Source organism: Eptatretus burgeri, chromosome 2 (assembly GCF_056783735.1).
Source record: "Eptatretus burgeri isolate ZD-2024b chromosome 2, Ebu_testis_v1, whole genome shotgun sequence".
Lineage (NCBI taxonomy): Eukaryota > Metazoa > Chordata > Myxini > Myxiniformes > Myxinidae > Eptatretus > Eptatretus burgeri.
In genome coordinates this window covers 145,508,230-145,529,418 of record NC_140962.1, presented here as the reverse complement: position 1 = coordinate 145,529,418, position 21,189 = coordinate 145,508,230, and the positions used below count along the sequence as shown (strand labels likewise).

The 21,189-nt window shown below is 45.3% G+C and overlaps 1 protein-coding gene across 1 annotated transcript in view; it reads left to right on the top strand.

The window, feature by feature from the left end:
• The window catches only part of LOC147033438 (dynein axonemal intermediate chain 1-like), a 46,468-nt gene that overhangs the window by 17,138 nt on the left and 8,141 nt on the right, over nucleotides 1-21,189 (top strand). The window contains exons 8-10 of the mRNA XM_085851561.1: nucleotides 1,519-1,757; nucleotides 2,495-2,584; nucleotides 6,688-6,769. Of these exons, the coding sequence (XP_085707687.1) occupies nucleotides 1,519-1,757; nucleotides 2,495-2,584; nucleotides 6,688-6,769 (411 nt within the window). The remainder of the gene's footprint in view (nucleotides 1-1,518; nucleotides 1,758-2,494; nucleotides 2,585-6,687; nucleotides 6,770-21,189) is intronic.

Below are 21,189 nucleotides of genomic sequence, written 5' to 3'. Positions count from 1 at the left end.
CAGGACAGTTTATAGCCGGGTCGAGATGCAAATCCAGGCAAGACAGCTGAGAGGTGAGTGTGCGTACCTCGAGGTCACCTGCCAGCCCATATTAAGGTAAGAACAGTATTTATATTAAGACAATGTGGATGTATGTGAAACACCTTGGAGACATGATTCATTAAGTGCTCAATTTTGTTTATTCAATAATTTGTTGTTTTGCTAATGGTGCCTGCTGGCAAACATTCAAATAATTAGGCTAAAACAAAAGGGTAATGGTGGTTAAATAATCAACGTAAACTCACCTTCACTCCTTCATTCCTCTCTTCCTTGCTCATAGAACCCTCTTGCTCAATCTCTTCAATCCCATGCTCGTTTTCAGCATTTTAAGTTGGCAGGAAACCATCACCTCGGATCAATCTCCACCCCTACCCATGATGGTTTCTCTGATGAACCTTCCTCGACCTCCCCCCAATTTATTTGCAGTTTGTTATGATTCTTTCACGTCTCTCTCTCTCTCTCTCTCTCTCTCTCTCTCTCTCTCTCTCTCTCTCTCTCTCTCTCTCTCTCTCTCTCTCCCTCTCTCTCTCTTTCTCTCTCTCTCTCTCTCTCTCTCTCTCCCTCTCTCTCTCTCTCTCTCTCTCTCTCTCTCTCTCTCCCTCTCCTTCTTTCTCCTTCTTTCTCTCTCTCTCTCTCCTTCTCTCTCTCCTTCTCTCTCTCCTTCTCTCTCTCCTTCTCTCTCTCCTTCTCTCTCTCCTTCTCTCTCTCCTTCTCTCTCTCCTTCTCTCTCTCCTTCTCTCTCTCCTTCTCTCTCTCCTTCTCTCTCTCCTTTCCTCCTGTTCTTTCACCACCTTGTTCTATCCATGAATTGTACATCATCCCACAATTCGGTGTATTACTTTCCCCCTCCATCACATCACTTCTCCATGAGCCGAGGTTGTATCCACAGAAGGTGAAGGAGATTAGCACGACCTTTCCTTTACTGATCCAATCAATTTAATGGTTGGTGTTGTAAATGCCTGGATAGTTCTCTCGAACAAACCCGCGACACGGAGACAGCTGATTGATCTCCCTGGAGCAACCCAGAGATCCCCCACATCCAGGATGGTGTATCTCCACCTTCACAAAGTTATGGAGAGAGAGAGAGGGAGAAGAGGCAGAGACAGGAGGGAAAGGACCTGTCCAAAGGGACCATCGACACTGTAACCGTGATCGCGCTGCCTTGACGAATCCGGGCAGCAGGAAGAATGGGGAATATTTGGCCCCCGACTTGTGTTGGGGGGTACATCCGCTGCAAAAAAGCATCCCCTAATCGTTGCTCAATTTGTTGGTTGTCAGGGATGGTAATCCAATTTTCATTTTGCTGGTTTTGTCCACAATTAACAACTCAGAGTCAGGAGGACAATGATTGCTAAATTACCCTTATATCAAGGAACATATGTGCATGTAAGGTTTTGATGCATCCCTCAACAATCCCACACTCTCAGGTCAAAATAATATTGAATCGTTCATTCTGCTTTTTACTTCCCTCTTCCTCAGATAACAGGAAAAGAGAGTCGGAGGGGATACTCATACTCTACTCTTTCAAGAATCAATATTACCCTGAAGCAGTGTTTCCCATCGAGAGCGCAGTCCTTTCCATCGACATCCACCCCACCGTCGCTCACCTAGCCGTGCTGGGTTGCTACAATGGATTCCCGGTCGTGACGTCTCTTCAGGACAAGCCGACGCGTCAATGTGTGGCAAAGAGAGGAGTCCATAGGCTCCCTGTTTGGCAGGTATTCGTGTCCAAATTATTTTCACTCAGTCATTAACATCACGTCATCATGATTCCGTAACAAGGTAGACCACTCGAGTGCACGGTCACAGGTTCCTCTCAATGGGATGTTTCCGGGTTCGTGAACAAGCGTAGCCTGTCAAGCGCTTCACGTCTTTCCGGGTTGAATGACCTGAGTGATGAAATTGGTCATCTTTGAATACCCAATTTTCATCACATTCCTCATCACATGTTCAACAGGATGGCATTTAGAACTTGCCACTCAGGCAGTGGATTTTGGGATCTTAGCAGGGATTTATTTAATTTTCTTTTTGCATGCAAAGTGTGGGCCATGGAAGAGTGGGGAAGGAAACGTGACCGAAGTAACGTAATGTTACCGAGGGAAGGTAATGTGACGGGGTGATAGGTGGACGTGACGAGCCTGAAGGGAATGGCTGAATGAATGACGAAAGATAAGAGGAAAGGGGGAAAGAACGTAGTAACCTGTGAGTGGGAGAGCTTGGATAGGGAAGAGTAAATGGGGTAGAAAAGATCATGGAAGATTACACAAGTTCACTTGTACATTCATTTACAGAACATTATAAAAATGAGACAAATCATAAGTGTTTTGGGTTTTAACGTGAGCTCACATCATCAATGCTATTCTGTTTCATCATTGTTGTTCTTCCAATCATCGTATTTAATATTTTCATTCCTTCAATGTTTATTCTCTCATTCATTCCTGAATTGTCCATCCAGGTGAAATGGCAGCAAAATAACATGGATGATAATCTAAAATTCTTCTCCGTTTCCTCCGATGGTCAAATTGTATCGTGGACGATGCAAAAGGTTTGTTTACATCACTTAGTTTTCTTTACAGGAAAGTACTATATTGTCCGACTACACTGCTGTAATAATAATATAATTATATTCATATATTGTTCTATATAGGACCTAATTATAATATATGACTCAAATATTACACTACTTTCAGACAACCCAGTTTCACTGGGCTGTTGTGAGGAAATTAGTTTCCAATAGAATGTGGAATATTTAGGGAGGTCGACAGGAATGTCATTTGACAGCATAATGTCAGGGACCCATGAAAATTCTGCAAAATGTAAGATGTGACTTCAAGTCCTCAAACACATTCTTCAAGTCAGCATCTCTCCCCCCTCCCAACTCCTTGTGCACATCCCGCATCCCCGTTCCAACTCCGAGTCCGCATCCCCCTACCAACTCCGAGTCCGCATCCCCCTCCCAACTCCGAGTCCGCATCCCTCCCAACACCTCGTCCGCATCCCTCCCAACTTCCAGTCCGCATTCCTCCCAACTTCCAGTCCGCATCCCTCCCAACTTTCAGTCCGCATCCCTCCCAACTCCCAGTCCGCATCCCTCCCAACTCCAAGTCCGCATCCCTTCCAACTCCCAGTCCGCATCCCTCCCAACTCCAAGTCCGCATCCCTTCCAACTCCGAGTCCGCATCCCTTCCAACTCCGAGTCTGCATCCCCCTCGCAACTCCGAGTCCGCATCCCCCTCGCAACTCCGCTTCCCCATCCCCCTCGCACCTCCGAGTCCGCCTCCCCCTCCCAACTCCGAGTCCCCATCCCCCTCCCAACTCCGAGTCCGCATCCCCCTCCCAACTCCGACTCCGCATCCCCCTCCCAAATCCCAGTCCGCATCCCCCTCCCAACTCCGAGTCCGCATCCCCCTCGCAACTCCGAGTCCGCATCCCCCTCGCAACTCCGAGTCCGCATCCCCCTCCCAACTCCGAGTCCGCATCCCTCCCAACACCCAGTCCGCATCCCTCCCAACACCCAGTCCGCATCCCTCCCAACACCCAGTCCTCGTCCCTCCCATCTCTCAGTCCGCATCCCTCCCAACTTCCAGACCGCATCCCTCCCAACTCCAAGTCCGCATCCCTCCCAACTCCAAGTCCGCACCCCTCCCAACTCCTAGTCCGCATCCCTCCCAACTCCCAGTCCGCATCCCTCCCAACTCCCAGTCCGCATCCCTCCCAACTCCCAGTCCGCATCCCTCCCAACTCCCAGTCCGCATCCCTCCCAACTCCCAGTCCGCATCCCTCCCAACTCCCAGTCCGCATCCCTGTCAACTTCCAGTCCGCATCCCTCCCAACTCCAAGTCCGCATCCCTCCCAACTCCCAGTCCGCATCCCTCCCAACTCCCAGTCCGCATCCCTCCCAACTCCCAGTCCGCATCCCTCCCAACTCCAAGTCCGCATCCCTCCCAACTTCCAGTCCGCATCCCTCCCAACTTCCAGTCCGCATCCCTCCCAACTTCCAGTCCGCATCCCTCCCAACTTCCAGTCCGCATCCCTCCCAAATCCCAGTCCGCATCCCTCCGAACTCCCAGTCCGCATCCCTCCCAACTCCCAGTCTGCATCCCTCCCAACTCCCAGTCCACATCCCCCTCCCAACTCCGAGTCCGCATCCCTCCCAACTCCAAGTCCGCATCCCTCCCAACACCTAGTCCGCATCCTTCCCAACACCCAGTCCGCACCCCTCCCAACGCCCAGTCCTCATCCCTCCCAACTCCCAGTCCGCATCCCTCCCAACTTCTAGTCCGCATCCCTCCCAACTCCAAGTCTGCATCCCTCCCAACTTCCAGTCCGCATCCCTCCCAACTCCAAGTCCGCATCCCTCCAAACTCCACGTCCACATAATCTTCAATAACTGTTAAGACTGATGAGGTTTAAGACTCGGGGAAGTAAATCAATGAAAGTAAATGATTCATTGGACGGAATTGCCAGAATAATTTGTGGTTATATTACAATGCGAGTACAAAAGCCTGTCAAAAATGGCGGTTTGGAATTATTTTATTCTAACCCATCATTTTTGAGTTGTGAAAGCCGAGTCGAAATATTCAGACTGGAAGATATGATGTTTCATCACGAGAAGCGTTCTTTTAAACGCTTCATGTACAAATGTGACCTTATTTTCTTTATCTTCTGGGAAGTTTCGTTTTGACGCTACAGCCTCGTTAGCGTGCCAAAGTCTGAAGCCTCGGCCTTGCATCAGGTGTGCTTACATCTTCATTATTTATTGGACATCCTATGGATGTCAATGAATACTCGTTTTACTCTTTCTCCTCCCTGTGCCTTGTAATTATTGGTTTTTCTTTTGTTAAACATTCCTGTACACAGCCTTTGAGGCCCGGTTGCAAGTCACTGTCTCCATTTCCAATAGAAGAGACGTAATTACTCTTTTACGAAAAACGTTTTTGAGTTTTTTTTTTTTTGTTAATTCTGTAAAAGAGACTGAAGTGAACGCACAGTCGTGTTAAAGATTGGCCTTTAAAACCCAACTTAAATCGTCCTTATGAAGGGGGACAGACAAATACACAAACACATGCTGTGTTTTATAGAAGGTAGATTATAATTTTTGGTTCTATATATTATACACACACAGGTAATGTAGTTTCTCCTGACAACCATTATTTAAAGAAAGATGTCGGGATGGTTTCACATGATTATTTATTATGACCACCCCTACCTTATTTACAAACTTTTTGAGGGAACATCCCTACATCCTTTTGCATTTTTACCCTCACAGGAGGAGAGGTATTGCATTTGGGTCCGTTTGTCTGTCTGTCTGTCTCTGTTTGTTTGTTTCTCCGCACAGAACTTTAGTGTTTTTCTCCGCAACCGCTTTTTGGATTGAGACGAAATTTTCACTAGAGGAGCGACCACTCCTTTCGGTTGTTTTATTGATAATTATGTCACAGGTCACATGGTGTCGCAGCCATGTTGGAAAACGGAAAAACTTTGGACCTCAATCTCTGAAACTGCACCATGTTAAAAATTTAAACATGGCAAGTACTCCTCACGGGGAAAAAGTGTGATTTTTATGACGTCACAGATGTCTTCATTATGACGTCATAATTGCATATGAAGAACGCTACGTCTGATGAGTATGAAAATTTTTGAGGGTCATCTTGGGATAAAATGGTCCACAGAAAAAAAATTCATGATTCGGCAGCTATATTGTTTTAAAATAAAAAAACCTTCAAATATCTTTTTCTGAAGTCGCTGAACAGATCCAGATGAAACATTACAAGTATGACCGCCTATCCTTGCGGAACAAAAGGTTCACATAAAGTATGACATCATCGGTTACCTGGTTTGGCAGCCATATTGGATTTACCCTAAAACCTATGAAAATCTTCTTCTCCAGAACGACTGCACAGATTGAGGGGAAACTTTACACAAATGTTCCCCAAGGCACGCATGCACAAGGTTCTTGAGGAATAATTGATGTCATATGGTTTGGCAGCCATATTGGATTTAAGAAAAATATTAAATAATATTTTCCTTGGAACCGCTTAATCAATTGACGTGAAACTTCACAATTGTCATCGAGTAGTGATGGGGAATACATGTTTCAAATTTCACCAAGAAAGAACCCAAAGAAGTAAAGAGCAAAGATGGAGTCATCAGGAGGAACCTGGATAGGATTCGGGTTTCAGCCGCTACTCCCCTACAGCCCTACCCTCAAACCCATCAAGGCACAGCCAAGTGAGCCTCACAGAAAATTTTTCTGCAAGATTTCACTTCTCCCTGGAGAAATAGAAAACAAATGAGAGGAATAGAGTAAAAGAAATGAAAAAGAAGAAAAAGCAAGAATTGGAGTGAATAAAGAGAATTGTGAAAAAAATAATAATTAGAAAGAAGTGTGAAAGGAACAAAGAACAAAGATTTCGGGAAGAACCCAGACGGATAGATTTCAGCAGTTGCTCTCCAGGCTCAAATGCATCAGTACACAAACACCACACGAAATACACCACACATAACTACACAAGCACCGCACAAAACAAGTCCTGGTGAGGGTCTGCAATCTCTGATTGCTCCTTTTTCTTGTTGAAAATGTTTTTATTACTTGTAATATAATCATATGATTTGATCCTATCATGTGAACATGTGTCATACTCGCAGGATGCACAGTGTCTACCTGTTCAGGTGATGGAGCTCACACTTGATGGTTCTGCTGTGGGACTCGATCCACAATACTTAAATGGTAAGTAAGTTTGGGGTGAAATAAAACCGAGTCGACATATTGTTTTACACTATTATTATTTAATAAATCACTGGATCAGTACAATAAGTATGGGACATGGAAAAAATACTCTCAAAATGTGCCGGTTTCAACAAAATGTAAACAAAGGGAAAGGCAGGGACTTGAGGCAGAGCATGACCTGAGGTTGCTGTACCATGACCTGTGGTTGCGCAGAGCTGGAATGCCATAGGGTGAGGGTGTAGCATAGAGCAGAAGACGAGAGGATGGTGATGATGAGCAATGGTGGTGAGTCTCTGAGTATAAGAACCTACTTATCCTTCATATTGGAGGATTGAACACCACAATTAACTTTCATGGAGTTCTGGGGGCGGCATACAGTGATGAGAAAAAGTTTGGGAACCCTTCAGAATTTTCTGTATTTCTGTATAAATTTTACCAAAAATGTGATCAGATCTTCATCTAAGTCCTAATAGTAGATAAAGAGAGTTGCCAACATTAAGAGATGAAAACCTGGGGAGGGATTGTGGAGGGGGGGGTGGGGAGGTGACAGAAAAAAAAGAAAAACCAACAGAAAAAAAAGTTTAGCCTTAAAGTTGTACATTCCAAGACACTCTTTTTATACAACATTATAGCTAAATAATCATGTTTTCTTGGTGAATTTAAGTGTGTACCTCTGCCACCGGAGGTGAAGGAGGTTGTGTTTTCACCTCTTTCTGCCTGTTACTTGCAAAATCAAAGATTTTTCAAGTATATTGAACCAAATCGATTTTGTTGGGTGGTCACTAGACCACCCTTAGTCTCAGGTTTTTGGGTGGTCGCTAGACTACCCTTAGTCTCAGGTTTTCCGTCTGTCTGTTTGTATGTAATGGACAGCTCTGGAGGCCAGAGGAGTCCAGCCAATTTTGATGAAACTTGACTGGTACTTTCATACCAGGACCTAGTTGTATGCTTTTGAGCACCATTGCTATGGACGCCTTAAGATTGCCTGGCAACAGGACTTTGAATTTTTGGAAAAATCCGAAAAATATGAACATTTTTTTTTCGAAAATCAAAAATCGGCTTCCCGACGCTTTTATGCGCAGTATAATCAACCTCTTTGTCAAAAAATTTCAGCCCGATCCGTCAAAAACTGTATGTGAGTATGCAATTATATAGCGACCACCCATGTCGCCTCCCGGCTTGTTGGGTCGCCGAAATAGGTGACCTTATTGTCAGTAATTCTGTCTGTTTGTTTGGATGTTTATTCGTTTGTCATCAGCATAATTGGTAGTAAACGTGGGCTGATTTTTACCAAACTCGGGTGGTGGGTACATGTTATGATCGAGTGCTTTGGAAATTGTGATGGTTGTTAGGAACGCTTTGGTTCCCTAGCAACAGCCGAAAAACCTTCAAAATCGGTACCGTTCACGCAAAATCAATTCCGAAAGCCATTATCCCACGTACGCTTATGCAGAATTTGGCATGCATCATCTACAGGTGATGCTCTACCAAAAATATATTCCGGTTTTTGTGATATATGGAATAGTTTACCCACAGCGCCCCCTACAAATGGGGTATGTGCCCGAAAGGTGGCGTTCATAGGTACAGAGTACTCAATGGGTACTACAACTTTGCTTCAGGACATATTGACCTATCTCGGCTAAGTCAGGGGTCAAAGGTCAATGAGTGCATTGTTTGGGCAAAAATGACCATTCAAAGCCCCCTTGCTCATACACGGTGCACGCGGGAATGTCACGAAAATTGAAGGCCCCCCCTAGCGACCAGGTGAGTGCATCGATCCGAATGAAACTTTGCAGGTTCATAGCACGCAATGAGTGCTACAACTTTGCCTCCAGGACATATTGACCGATATTGCTTAGGTCAGGGGTCAAAGGGCAAAAATCCATAATATGCGAGAGCTGGAGGTGCCTTCGCGCCAAATGCTACTCCTCCTAGGAGTTATGGTCAGATGGTCATGAAAATTCACACTAATCATCTGGAATGCATTGTGCACAAGCGATCAAGCCGGATTTTCGATTTATATCTTTGTTCACCCACAGCACCCCCCTCGGACTTTGGAGATGTCCGATATCAAACCGCTTTTTCGGTACTTTTCATTCAAATTGATGCCGAGTAGTTATCAGTAGATGGAACTCGATGAGATTTTGTATGCATAATCTTAAAAGGTGATTCTCTATCTGCTATATGACATCCATTTTTCTTTTCTATATCTTATAGTTTTCAAATGGTAACCCTCTCAACTTGGGTGTCGAGGGCCAAGTGAGCATTCCCGCTGAAAATTCAAATTACACTAACTCCAAGAGGCGGTTGAACTGAATCGAATGAATCTTTACATGCTTATAGACCGTAATGAGTACTACAACTTTGCTCATTTGCATAATGACCTATCTCGAGTAGGTCAGCAGTCAAAGGTCAATAAGTGCATTTTTCGGGTGAAATTACCATTCAAGGCACCCTTGCTCCTACAGGAATTAACCGATATGAATGAAAGTTCATAGGTACATAGTACTTAATAAGTACTACAACTTTGCTTCAGGACATATTGACCTATCTCAGCTAAGTCAGGGGTCAAAGGTCAATGAGTGCATTGTTTGGAGCAAAATGACCATTCAAAAAGCCCCCTTGCTCATGCGGGTTAACCGATTCGATTGCAATTTCGTAAGTACTTAGTACTAGATTAACTCAGATCAGGGGTCAAAGGTCATCGGATGCTCGGCGACCCATGGCCGCCCCGGCTTGTTATTCTGTCTCTGTCTGTCTGTCTGTCTGTCTGTCTGCTTGTCGCCTACAGGTCACAATTCTAAACTGATCATCATGAAACTTTACCATGTTGTAGAGGTCATCTCAACTGAGAAGCCTATTGATTTTTTGAGGTCAAAGGTCAAAGGTCATCTTGAAGTCAAATCTCTGAAATAAAATCATTTTTCTTCCGATTGACTTGAAATTTGAACAATATTTGCATAATGCGTCACTGAATTGGAAAACCAACTATTTTGAGGTCAAAATGTCAAAGGTCAACTAAAGGTCAAGCTTCTAAAATCATTTAAAAAATCGAAAAATCATCAATTTTCATCTGAGTAACCTGAAAATTAAGCAGCTTAGTGCACATAGCACATCGCTGAATTTGGAAACCAAATATTTTTGAGGTCAAAGGTAAACTCAAGGTCAAACTTCTAAAATCATCAATTTCAATCTGAACATATAATCGATTTTCATCCGATTGACCTGAACTTTGATTAATATTGTGAATTTTAATCTTAATGAAATGGACAATTTGATGTATCCATGGCAACCTTTGGAGAGGGGGTGGATTTTGCAAGTATCATGCTCTGGATGATGTCTTTTTCTTGTTTGTTTGTCTGTATGCAGGATATCTCAAAAAGTTTGGACGGATCCGGATGAAATTTTGTAGACCGGTTTGTTGTGTGACAAGAAATAATTGATTCCATTTTGGTTAAGATCTGAATCCCGATCCGGATATGATTATTATTCCCGCGCTTTCAAAGAAAAGTGGGAATATTGTGGTGTCTCCGTCCGTCCGTCCATCCGTGCGTCCGTACGTCCGTCTGTCTTACCCTGTAACTCCTCCTACACCGTTTGAAGTAGGAACTTGAAACTTTGGGACATAGTAGATATATGTATGGGGAAGTGCACAACACTTTTGGATTTTTGATATGACCCCTAAGGGCCGGGTCAGAGGGGATGGGGTCATGGGGGTCGATTTTAAAAAAAATTGTCATAGCTTTTTAAATCAATAAAATTTCATCTCGCATTAATGAGACAAAGCAGTGCACGCGGGAATATGCGATGGTGTGCCATCGACAACGTAGTTCTAGTTTTTAAAAGTGATCCTTCACCATTTGAGAGAGGGGGCTAAAGAAACGATATAGTACGATACAGCATGATATTTCAAAAATGTAAGGGGCCCGATATGTTCTCGTGGATCAGGCATTGTGTGGTGGAGTCATGTGCTCTGCAAAAGGTGCCCTTCTAGTTTTTTGCATGTAACTCCTCAATATGTTTTGGACTTTACATTGTAAAACAGTTATATGTCTAATGATTAAAATATAAGCTCAACTTTAAAGATCCAACTTAGACTTGCCCATGCTCTACTCTCCAAGCTACATACTTTAGTTAGATCTACTTCAATTACCTCATGTCACTGGGATGGCAGGACCTCACACTAAGATTTTTGGTAGATTGCTGTCTTGGACAACAACTTCTTTGTGTGCATGTATCCTAATTTGCATGCATTAAATGCATCCGACTAACGCAGTACAGGCATGTTTCTCATTGGTACAATGTTTTTCTCTGAGTTTTGATAATGTCAGTGAACCAATGAGAAACATCCTATGTTTCGCGGGTCGATAATGCTTGTAAATGGGACAACATTTGTCATCTACTGCCATGTACTTTGAATGGTAGCTGTCACCAATCAAATACAATGAGATTCAGGGTATGATTTTTCATGCAGCGTCAAAGGAATCTGCCCGAAGGTCGACAGAAACCTCGTCACAACATAAAAAATATGTCAAAAACTTCGACGAGACGTGTATTATTTTGTAGAAACGCGGTATTTTTCAATATTATTGGGCAAGAAAATCTGTAGGATGTTCAAGTATACAAAAGGTGGAAGCAACTATGTGAAATGTTACAATGCTGTGCTTCAAGTCCCAAATCTGTGCTTTGCTTTTCTCAACAGGAGCATCTTGTGGGTCAAATAGCAGAGAACCTGGAAATGACTGCAGAAGAGAGAAATTCATCCAACAAAGTGGGGAGCAGTATGGAAAAGAAGGGTACAAGAGAGAGAGAAAAATCCAGACTGGGGCCTGTTCTGTCATATTCAGGCATTGCTGCTACTGACTTGTAACATTTTTTTATGGGGTTATTTTTGCTTGATCGCCAACTTCTACGTAGGATCATGCACCTGTCGTTGGAATTCTGTGTTAAAGATTAGGATTGTGGAAACATAATTTTATCTCAGAAACATCACATTTTATTCAATTTCAAAATGATCAGAAAGAAACAATGTGCGAGCATGATTTCACCGAATCCTACATATTGTTGTGGATTTCAGAATCAGATCCCAGTAATGCGCACAACATCCAGGTCCTCAGATAGTTATTTCTATAAATACATGTTCAGAATAGACCCATCCCCTTGTCTGGTGGGATTCTGACTCTTTGATGCGTTGGAGAAGGGGTAGAGAACAGATTCCCTTCTGTTCTACTGGGATAACCTTTTCCTCTTTACGACACGTTCGCAGCGGATGATTTTACGTCGTTTTTCATTTCTGCATGAGCGATATTCACCATTCGTGCAAGCGATAAGATAGCCGTTACCCCAACGCAGACTCATTATATTCCCTTTCTATCAAGACACATTGGCTTGGAAATACATGATTTATTTACACATGTTATTTTGGTTATCATTTTCACATTGGACTTACAGGACATTTGAGTCATTAAACACACCGCAAGCTTTTCCTGGACGGTTCATTCTGACGGTCAAACACGGTTGTGGTCTTGGATCATTTACCTCAGGCACCCACCTTTTAGCCATCGGTGGTTGGCCGCTCCGTTCAGCAGCTCTGTGGATGCTGGCTGGCTCTTTGTTGTGTCAGGCTGAACGAAGAGGTGATAATTGCCCGATTGATGTTTTGTGAGCGCTTCATGTTTTTGCTCAGTTGTTCCGGCAAGTGGCTGCTTTCTGGCATTCGTCCAGTGCCCCGAACGTGGCATCGTAAAAGCTAGACCTGTGTTAATTGGGGAGTTGCATCTCGTTCGATGGTCAGGCGAGGCATAACCGTGAGAATGGACGGTTGAAGGTCACGTGCAGTGATGCGCCAATAGGCAAGCTGGATTTGGCTGAAGTCTGCTTGAGGGCTCTGCCCACACTGGTCGCCTATAAAAGGACAGCAGGACTGCCTTGTTGGCAGTTGGTGGGAGATCCTGATAGGAGTTAGTGAGGAGATCCTGATGGGAGTTGGTGAGAGATCCTGTTTTCCAGTTGGTGGGAGATCTTGATGACAGTTGGTGGGAGATCTTGATCTGAGTTTGTGAGAGATCCTGCTGACGAGATTTGACACCCATAGTGACAGATTCTGACATCTCCTGACAGTTGGGGATAGCAGCAATGGCAGTTGGTGACATTTGGACTGTTCCTGCTGATTCTGTTCATTACCTGGCTCTTGGCGTACCTGGCTGTTGGCATACCTGGCTCTTGGTGTACTTGATTCTTGGCATACCTGGTTCTTAGCTTTTCTGGTTCCTGGGGGTGATGACATGACGTTGATTGGTGTTCGAGCCTGTTTGTAGGTGGGGTTTATGGCGAGGCAGGGCACTGGCAGCGGAAACGAGCCGGGCTGTGGAGAGCTCATTTCCAGAATGAGACCAAGGCATGCTCACACATTTTAGTTTTATTTTAGTAGACACACGACAACATCTGCCTTGGTAAGCCAAGACCAGATTTCATTTCCCCCTGAATGGTCTGATGGGTACCCGTGTCTCGTGTTTAATTGTTAAGTAAGGCATAAGTGATGAAAGCATCTGCTCTTTGTCCATTTTCCTGTAAATGCTTGTTGAATTCTCTATTTGTTTGAGATTATTTTGTTGATTGAACATTTGATTGATTTGAATTCTTCCATTTAATCGACAAGGAAATAAAAAAGAACCAGGAAATTTCTTAATAATAAATTCCTTGTTTACATTTCAACCTGTCTGTGATTGTCATTTCCTTCCATTGGCTGTAACAATATTTATTCCAACGATTTAAAAAAAAAAAAAAAAACTTCGAGTTCATTTGATTCATGAGGTTTTGTAATTACTGCTTCACCAAATACCTCCACATCTACCCTCACATTGGACCATTGAAGTAAAATGCAATATCTGGTAGACATGCAGTATATATAAATATATACATATTGTTGCGGAAATGGCCCATAGTGTCTTATTAAATATAGGATTAGCCCAGATCTCCCATTAAATGCATGTTTAGCCGGGTTGTTTGGTAATTTGAAGTTACATGTGTGTCGGGAGGTGTAGGAGGCTGTTCGTGTTCGTGCGGTGGTGGTGTACGGAGTGGTTCTTCTTCTTCCTTCCTCTCTCCGGAACGAGTCCCCGCCCAGCGCTCTGAGAGGGTGTGACCTTGCGAAGCGAGCGCCGGAAAGGGAAGGTGGAACTGCGAGCGCCGAGGGTGGGGCGCGATCGGCTGTACAAGGGTCGGCTGTATCTGTTTGCGGTCGGCTTTCGTGAAGAGCGAGCCGAAAGAAAGGCAAGGAAGGGACTGCAAGAGGTCTGTCTGCCATCGGCTGGAGGGAGAAACTGCAAGCGTCGGTCGGCCGATCTGCTGAGGGAGTAACTCGCGGTGCGTGTGGTCGGCGATCTGTGAGAGAGGAACGGCCTGAAGCTGAGGGTCGAGTCGGCGATCTGTAAGAGAGGAACGGCCTGAAGCTGAGGGTCGAGTCGGCGATCTGCCGAGGGAGTAACTGAGCCTGAGTGTCGAGTGAGGATTCTGCTGTATAGAAACGACTAGTGGGAGGCTGCAATCTGCTTCGAAGGGAACTGGCTGCTGTGTGAGTTGGCGATCGACTTTATGAGGAGGTCATCGACAGGTTCAACCTGCGTCTAACCACGGAGCCACTGTCCTTACTCAGGGCACGGCCTGACACGTCTCGACACGTCTTGTGGTCCCATCGATCCACCTGCGGAGCCCAACACCCCCAATTTGGCCTAACCTGGTGAATAGGCCAGGCCCGGACTTGTATGCTGGACCTTGTGAAAAGCCAGCTGGAGCATACCATAGATCTTTCGTCTTGTGCCGTCGACCTTACGGGGGCTGAACGCGCTGAGGCTGCGTGTGTGGGTGGTGCGACAAAAGGAGGATGACGCTGCCATTTTGCCACGCGGCGTGCTCGAGCTGGGTGCTCGAATCTGTTGACATCGGCTTGTCACGAGCCGCATTCGTGCCTTCGACACTTTTCCTCTCGTCCATGAAGCATCACCAAGTATTCTGTGTCTTGTCTGGTTGCTGTCCGTGTCTTGTCTGCATGTTGTCTAAGGTTTATCTCGCTTGGATTCCCTTCAAAACCTGTAATCCGTAGCTCCCTAGTTAAGAGAGCCGGGTTATAGATTAATTATAACATTATGCGTGAATGCTTTGCTCGTGTTGTGTTCCCCGATGTGTCCCCAATAAATCTGGCTGAGTTATATGAGATTGGCCGCCTTGAATTTATTTGTGCCGCGTCGAGGAAACGATCCGCTCCCGATTTGTATATAAATCAAGAGCGAGATGGTTACGGACTATGAGACTCCGCTCGGTCTCTGACAAATCCAGTCTGTAACAGGGGCCTATTCCCCCAGTTGGCAAGGCACAGTACAGGTGCATTTCGTGTATATACAAGGTGTATTTCGGTTTCGTGATCTGAGGCGTGTTACCCGAGAATCGTGCCGAACCAGCCGGCGTTATAACCCCCGAGACGGCGGTTCTGTTAAGTGACGTCCGAATCCTTAACACTGGGGTCAAGAGTCGGGTGCGAATCCCAACACCGCTGAATCCTTAACACTGGTAGTCAGGAGTGGGATATTTGGACCAGTGATGCATTTCACACCCCGAACATTGGTTACGAGAGGCGTGAGGAAAAAAAAAAAAAAAACGTCGCTCGCAAATTCCAAATTTGCTTTGATTTTATTTTGAGCGGATCGGGTGTAAAAACTTCGAAATTATAAAGAGAAAATGGAGTCGCAAAGGTAGTGGCGCGGCTCCACCTCAGTGCGATACGAAGCGGGACAGGGTTACTCTAAATGGCGCAACGAACCGCACAGCACGAAGAAAACGTTATCACCGACCGGTTCGAACCACGTGGACACGGCATGCGCCATGGCAAGCGAAGCAGGACGCCAACGCCGCCCATTGGCCGAGCTTCGCACACGATTGGGGGGATGCCTGGGAACATGTGGAGTGTGGTGAGAATTGCATAGAGGAGTTACAAATTAAATTGGACGAGGAAACAACGGCACGCAGACGAGGAGTTCAGGGAAAATTATGTGCGGGGGAGTCACAACATTTGGCCGATGCACAGGAACAAATTCGGTGGCTGGAATTTGGAATTCGGTGACTTAGCCAACACAGGCGAGGAACTACAGGGAGAAATGATGAAAGTAGAGTGCTTTACCTGTAGGGTTGGAACATGAGAAGAACGAACTGAACAGAAGAATAGAGGAGGAGCAAATTAGTAACTCCCGGGATAGGAAGAGCTTGGAGGAAGAATGGAAAATCAAGCTGGAAAAGGAAAAAGCAAAGACACGGTTGGAGATTGAAATAACTGAAGGAAAGAAGAGATAAGATCAGGCAATCAGATAAGAGAAAGTCTGGAACAGAAGATAAAAAGAGGAGAGAAATATCTGGAGCAAAGGAAGGACGAATTACACTGAACAACAAGAATTTTTTTACTGGAGATGTGTAAAGTGATTTAGACTAATTTTGGGTACGCTGATTTCAAAAATCATAACCAATTTTGCTGCTGTATCCACGTCAGAGTTTTCCAGTAACAGAAATATTCCCATTGCCTGAAAGTCAGGATTTCCAATGAAATTTACAAAAATTCATTTATTCATTTATTTCATCATGAATGCTTCAAAATTATAGAAATTACAGAAAAACTCCCACTAGAATGTAATTAAAAATGCTTTAGGCATTTGGCTTTGCGTTTGTGCTGCTCTGTGTCAGTTTCACGATGCAGGAACCAGCAGAAATCGCCCATCATGTTCGGGTTGTGCCGCCCTTGGTAACGCGTCTCCATGAGTGAAATCTCTTGGTGGAATCGCTCGCCGTGCTCGTCCGAGACTGCTCCCAAGTTGTCAGGGAAGAAGTTCAGGTGCTGGTGTAGGAAATGGATTTTCAGGGACATCCTGGGGCCAAGTTTCCCTGAAGGACTCCAGCAGCTGCTGCACTATTTCTTCATAGTTGTCCGCGTGCTCGTTCCCCAAGAAGTTGTCCGTCACAGCCTTGAAGCTCCTCCCACGCTGCCAGCTCTTTGGGGTTTAGAGTTGTGTCGGAAAAGTTTCGTCCTTCATAATCTGTCGGATTTGCGGTCCAACAAAGACACCAGTGCCAGATCTTGGCCTCCGACAAGGTGTTTGTAAACTTTACCTTGAGGTATAAAAACCCACGCCCATTCAGATCCATTGCCCGTACAAAACTTTTCATCAAGCCGGAAGCTTTATGTGGAGTGGTGGAAGGAAAACCTTGGCTGGGTCGACAAGGGCGACATGCTTCACGTTGTGTCGACCAGGTACATGCTCTTTTAAGCTCTTCCCAATCTTTCTTCGTCCAGTGATTCTTGTCGTCTCTGCTATCCCAGAGACAAAGGAAACACATGTATTTACGTGTAGCCTGACTGCAGCCCTAACAACAGCGCCACCACTTTCAAGTCTCCGCAGATGTGCCAGTTGAAGTCATTGTACTTGATGGAATCAAGCAGCTGCCGCATAGTCTCATAGGTCTCTGTCATGCCGAGCAACGTGAGCCAGTGGGACTGATGGTTTCCTCGTTGCCATTGTGGAGACAAAACAGCCTTCAAGCTGTTCTTCCCCGAGTCGATGAAGAGGCGCCAGTCTGCAGGATTGTGATCACACCCAAGTTCTTTCAACAGACCGTTGATGTCACTGCAGAATGTCATCGTGTCTTCCATCTCAAAGAACTCCAGCCATGTCTCTGTGGCGTGCTCTGAACAAGGATATCTTGGTGTTAGGTTCAAGTAGATTCCACTGCCTTGTAGCCTTGAGTCAAGCAGCTCTGCCTTCGCCTTTGACAGCGAGAGATCTCTTACAAGATCATTTAGAGTCTCCCTGGTTCAGAAGGTGTGATTCTTGAGTGTCGCGTTCAAAAGGTTCATCATCACCATCCTCTTCACCACTGCTTACAGCTGTGTTCTGATCAGCTGGAGGTGTTGGGCAGGGTTCTCGTCATCATGAGGCACAGGTTTACGAGCAGAGACACAGTCAGCGTGCCAGAGTGTGACCTTTATTCTTCTTGTTGAAGCCGGCGATGCTTGTGCAGCAGAAATAACAATCATCATGATGATTCTGCAGCTCACGCCATATCATGGGCACCGCAAATGGCATGCTCGCAGCTTGCCCACCAACCACTGAGTCAAGGTTGTGTGACAGCTTGTGCAGCAGATGTGTGGTGCCCAGCTCTGTTCTTGGTCCCCCACCTTACACCCGAAGTAGTGAAAGTGAGAGGCGGCCTTCATTTTCACTGCTGTAGATATACTTAGCTGTTGATCTTTTTTGGTATACCGACCACAGACATAACCAAGTTGTCAGGATGATTGGTACAGGAACGCCTACTCATCTTTATCTGAAAGAAAGAAATATAACACAAGTTAACAACAATTGTACAGAAATAGACATGTTAAAGACATATGTAAATTTCATTGAAATCCCTGACTTCTAGGCAATGGGAATATTTCTGTTCCTGAAAATCCTGACGTGATACAGCAAAACGGTTATGATTTTTGAAATCAACGTACCCAAATTAGTCTTAATCACTTTACACATCTCCAGTAAAAAAAAAAAAAAATTTTTTGAAATTTGTTGTTCAGTGTTATTAGGAAAGTCAAGACAGTTTGAGGAACTACAGGGAGAAATAAGGAAAGTAGAGTGGAGTACCCATAAGTTGGAACAGGAGAAGAAGCGAACTGAGCGAAAGAATAGAGGAAGAGCAAATTAGTAACTCCCGGGATAGGGAGAACTTGGAAGAAGAATGGAAAACAAACCTGAAAAAGGAAAAATGGGAACACGATTTAGAATTGCAGCAACTGAAGGGAAAGGTAAAGACAGGCGATCAGATATGAGAAAGTCTGGAACAGGAGAGAAAAATCTGAGGGAAAAGGAGGGAAGAATTGTTGGAAAAGTCAGCACAGTTTCCAGAAATCGGAGTGCAGGGGAAATGAACTGGCACGTGAACTGGGGAAATTAGCAAGGAATACAGTAAGAGAATGGACAATATAAGGAAGGAAGCATGCGAAAGAGGTGTGGAGATAAGTGAGGAATTATGGGGAAAAAGCTTCTGAGTTACAGAAACAGCAAAACAAAGAGAGGGAAGTACAAAACGAGCTGAGGATGTTAAGAGAGAAAAGAAAGAGAAACGAGGAGAAACGAAACTTTAAGGAACCACACACTGTGCAGATCGAACAGTTAGAAGCCAAAGCAAGGTCGGAATGCGCGGAGATGGTGAAAGAACAACGAATGAAGCAGGAAAGGGAAATCAATAAATTGAGGGAAACGACGAGATTGAAGAAGGAAGAACAAGAGAGACAGTGGGATAGGAAAGAAATAGAACATTAATTTGAAATTGACCAACTAAAGGAGAGAGCAAGGTTGGAGTACCTGGAGATGGAAAAACTCCTGAAAAATAACGAACAACTAAAAAGGCTCGGAGAGGAAGAACGACTCGAATGGAAAGGAAAATGGAGCCAAGAAGTAGAACAACACAATAATGTGGGATGTGTGACATCACCACAGGGAGGAATGTTAGTGGTGCGGGACTTGATTGACATCACTCGCCCAATGAAACAACAATTAGAGCAAACCCTGGTGATGGAGACGTTGAGGGAGCATACGGGGTTGTTGACGAATGAAATACATTTTGAGCAGGTCCAGCATGTGGAGCTGACAGCCCTGGAGGAGTATGGTGAACCGATGAGCAACCTGCTGGAGAGAAGCGACCGGACCGAGGTGACTCTGAAACGAAGCAGGTACGTGGGCACATGCATACATGGTGCGGACGATGAGCTTAAGGTGGGGTGAATTTTATGTGTGGAAGAGACTGTGTCCGATGGGGTGCACATCTGCGTGACCCCTGAATGTGTGTGTGGAGTGCCAGTGAATGAATGCGGTGAGTCCACAGTCCAGACTACAGCACCGGTATGTGCTGCCGAGGCCGAAACGTGTGTGGGTACTCACGTGGCGGTTGAGAATGTAGCCCTGGAGTGCGAGGCAGTTAGTCAGTATGCAGGCAAGGTTGAGTGTGTGGAATGTGTGGAGTCTGTTTTGTGTCGGAGGTCTGAGCGTGGCATGAGTGGTGGCCGTAGGAAATAGGTTAGGAGTGCAAGGGGAAATAGAAATGCCACCAGGACAGGACTTGAGCCAGGGGACGGAAACCATAATGGACAGCTCCGCATGGGTTCTTACAGAGTTGGAGGTGCTGCGTCCAGGAGCAGGCTTTAGAAATTGGATTTTAATTTCTCTCTCAGCCTCACAGGAACTTTGGGGTGGAGGCGCAGATGAGTAGCAAGTGGCACGAGCATGTGTCATTTGGTCTTCAAACATTTCTGAGTACACGAGGGGGTTTGGCTTCGCTGAGTGGGGTTTATCTGTCTTCAGGGAGCTATGGAGAAGAGGGGAGGCCGCTTCCCCGATTGGGGTTTCACGTTATTTCCGTGAACCCTGGAGGAGAAAAGGGAAGGCTGCCCCCCTCCCGATTGGGGTTTACCTGATTTCCGCCGTCCTGGAGAAAAGGAGGGGTGAGACCTGACAACACCAATTGAGACGTGACCCCTTTGAGCCGTGGCGGAAAATGAGTGGGTCATGTAATGGGTGATGAGGGATTCGTTCCCTCACTCCCCTTCCAATGAGCCAAAGAAGCAGGCCATATTGGGATGAAAAAAAATCTTGATTGAAAATTATATCGAGAGTGGTTACAAATTGAGAGATGATAGAAGGGATAAGAGTGGCACGAGTGGATTTGGGTGATTATTGAAAAAAGTGGTGGAGACATCACAGGCAGAGCGTTAAACACACCTGAAACAAGTGGATGACAGAGTGGCTTGTTTGAGGAAAAACTGAAATGCCTGGTTGGAACCATGCAGAGGTTCCATGGGGCTGGTGAAGAGATTTTGATGTTTTGTTTAAATTGTTGGAAATAAACGATTAGGGCAATATGGAGGAGGCCAGCGGACGACGGACGTAGTGACAAATTGATTGGGGTTTGATGAAAAAAGTGTGCAGTTAAATTTGATGACCCAAGTGGGATCCGAGGGACTGGTGTGTTTTTGTTTTCACATAAAAGTGAAAGGTGTTGGATGGGGTTGTGGACTGGGTGTGTGGCACTGTGGAATGAATGACTAAAGTGTTTGGGTGAATGGCGTGGTTCTGTGAATGAGGGAAGTGAGTGCGAGGAGCAACGTGCCCTGTCGGTAGGAATCCTCTGTAAGTTAGTATAGGTTAGAGGTTAGAGGGTTAGAGGATTTGACATGGATTCTGGCTGCTGTTCCATTGTGCAGGTGGACTGGGAGGGGTAGGTGCAGAGCTAAGGTATGGGGATACTGGCTGGGAGTGCGACATGGTATTGGAAGTTGGTGAGTCGGGAAATAGGGCACCAGGGCTTTGGGGGTTCTGGCAGAGTGAAGGCTGTCA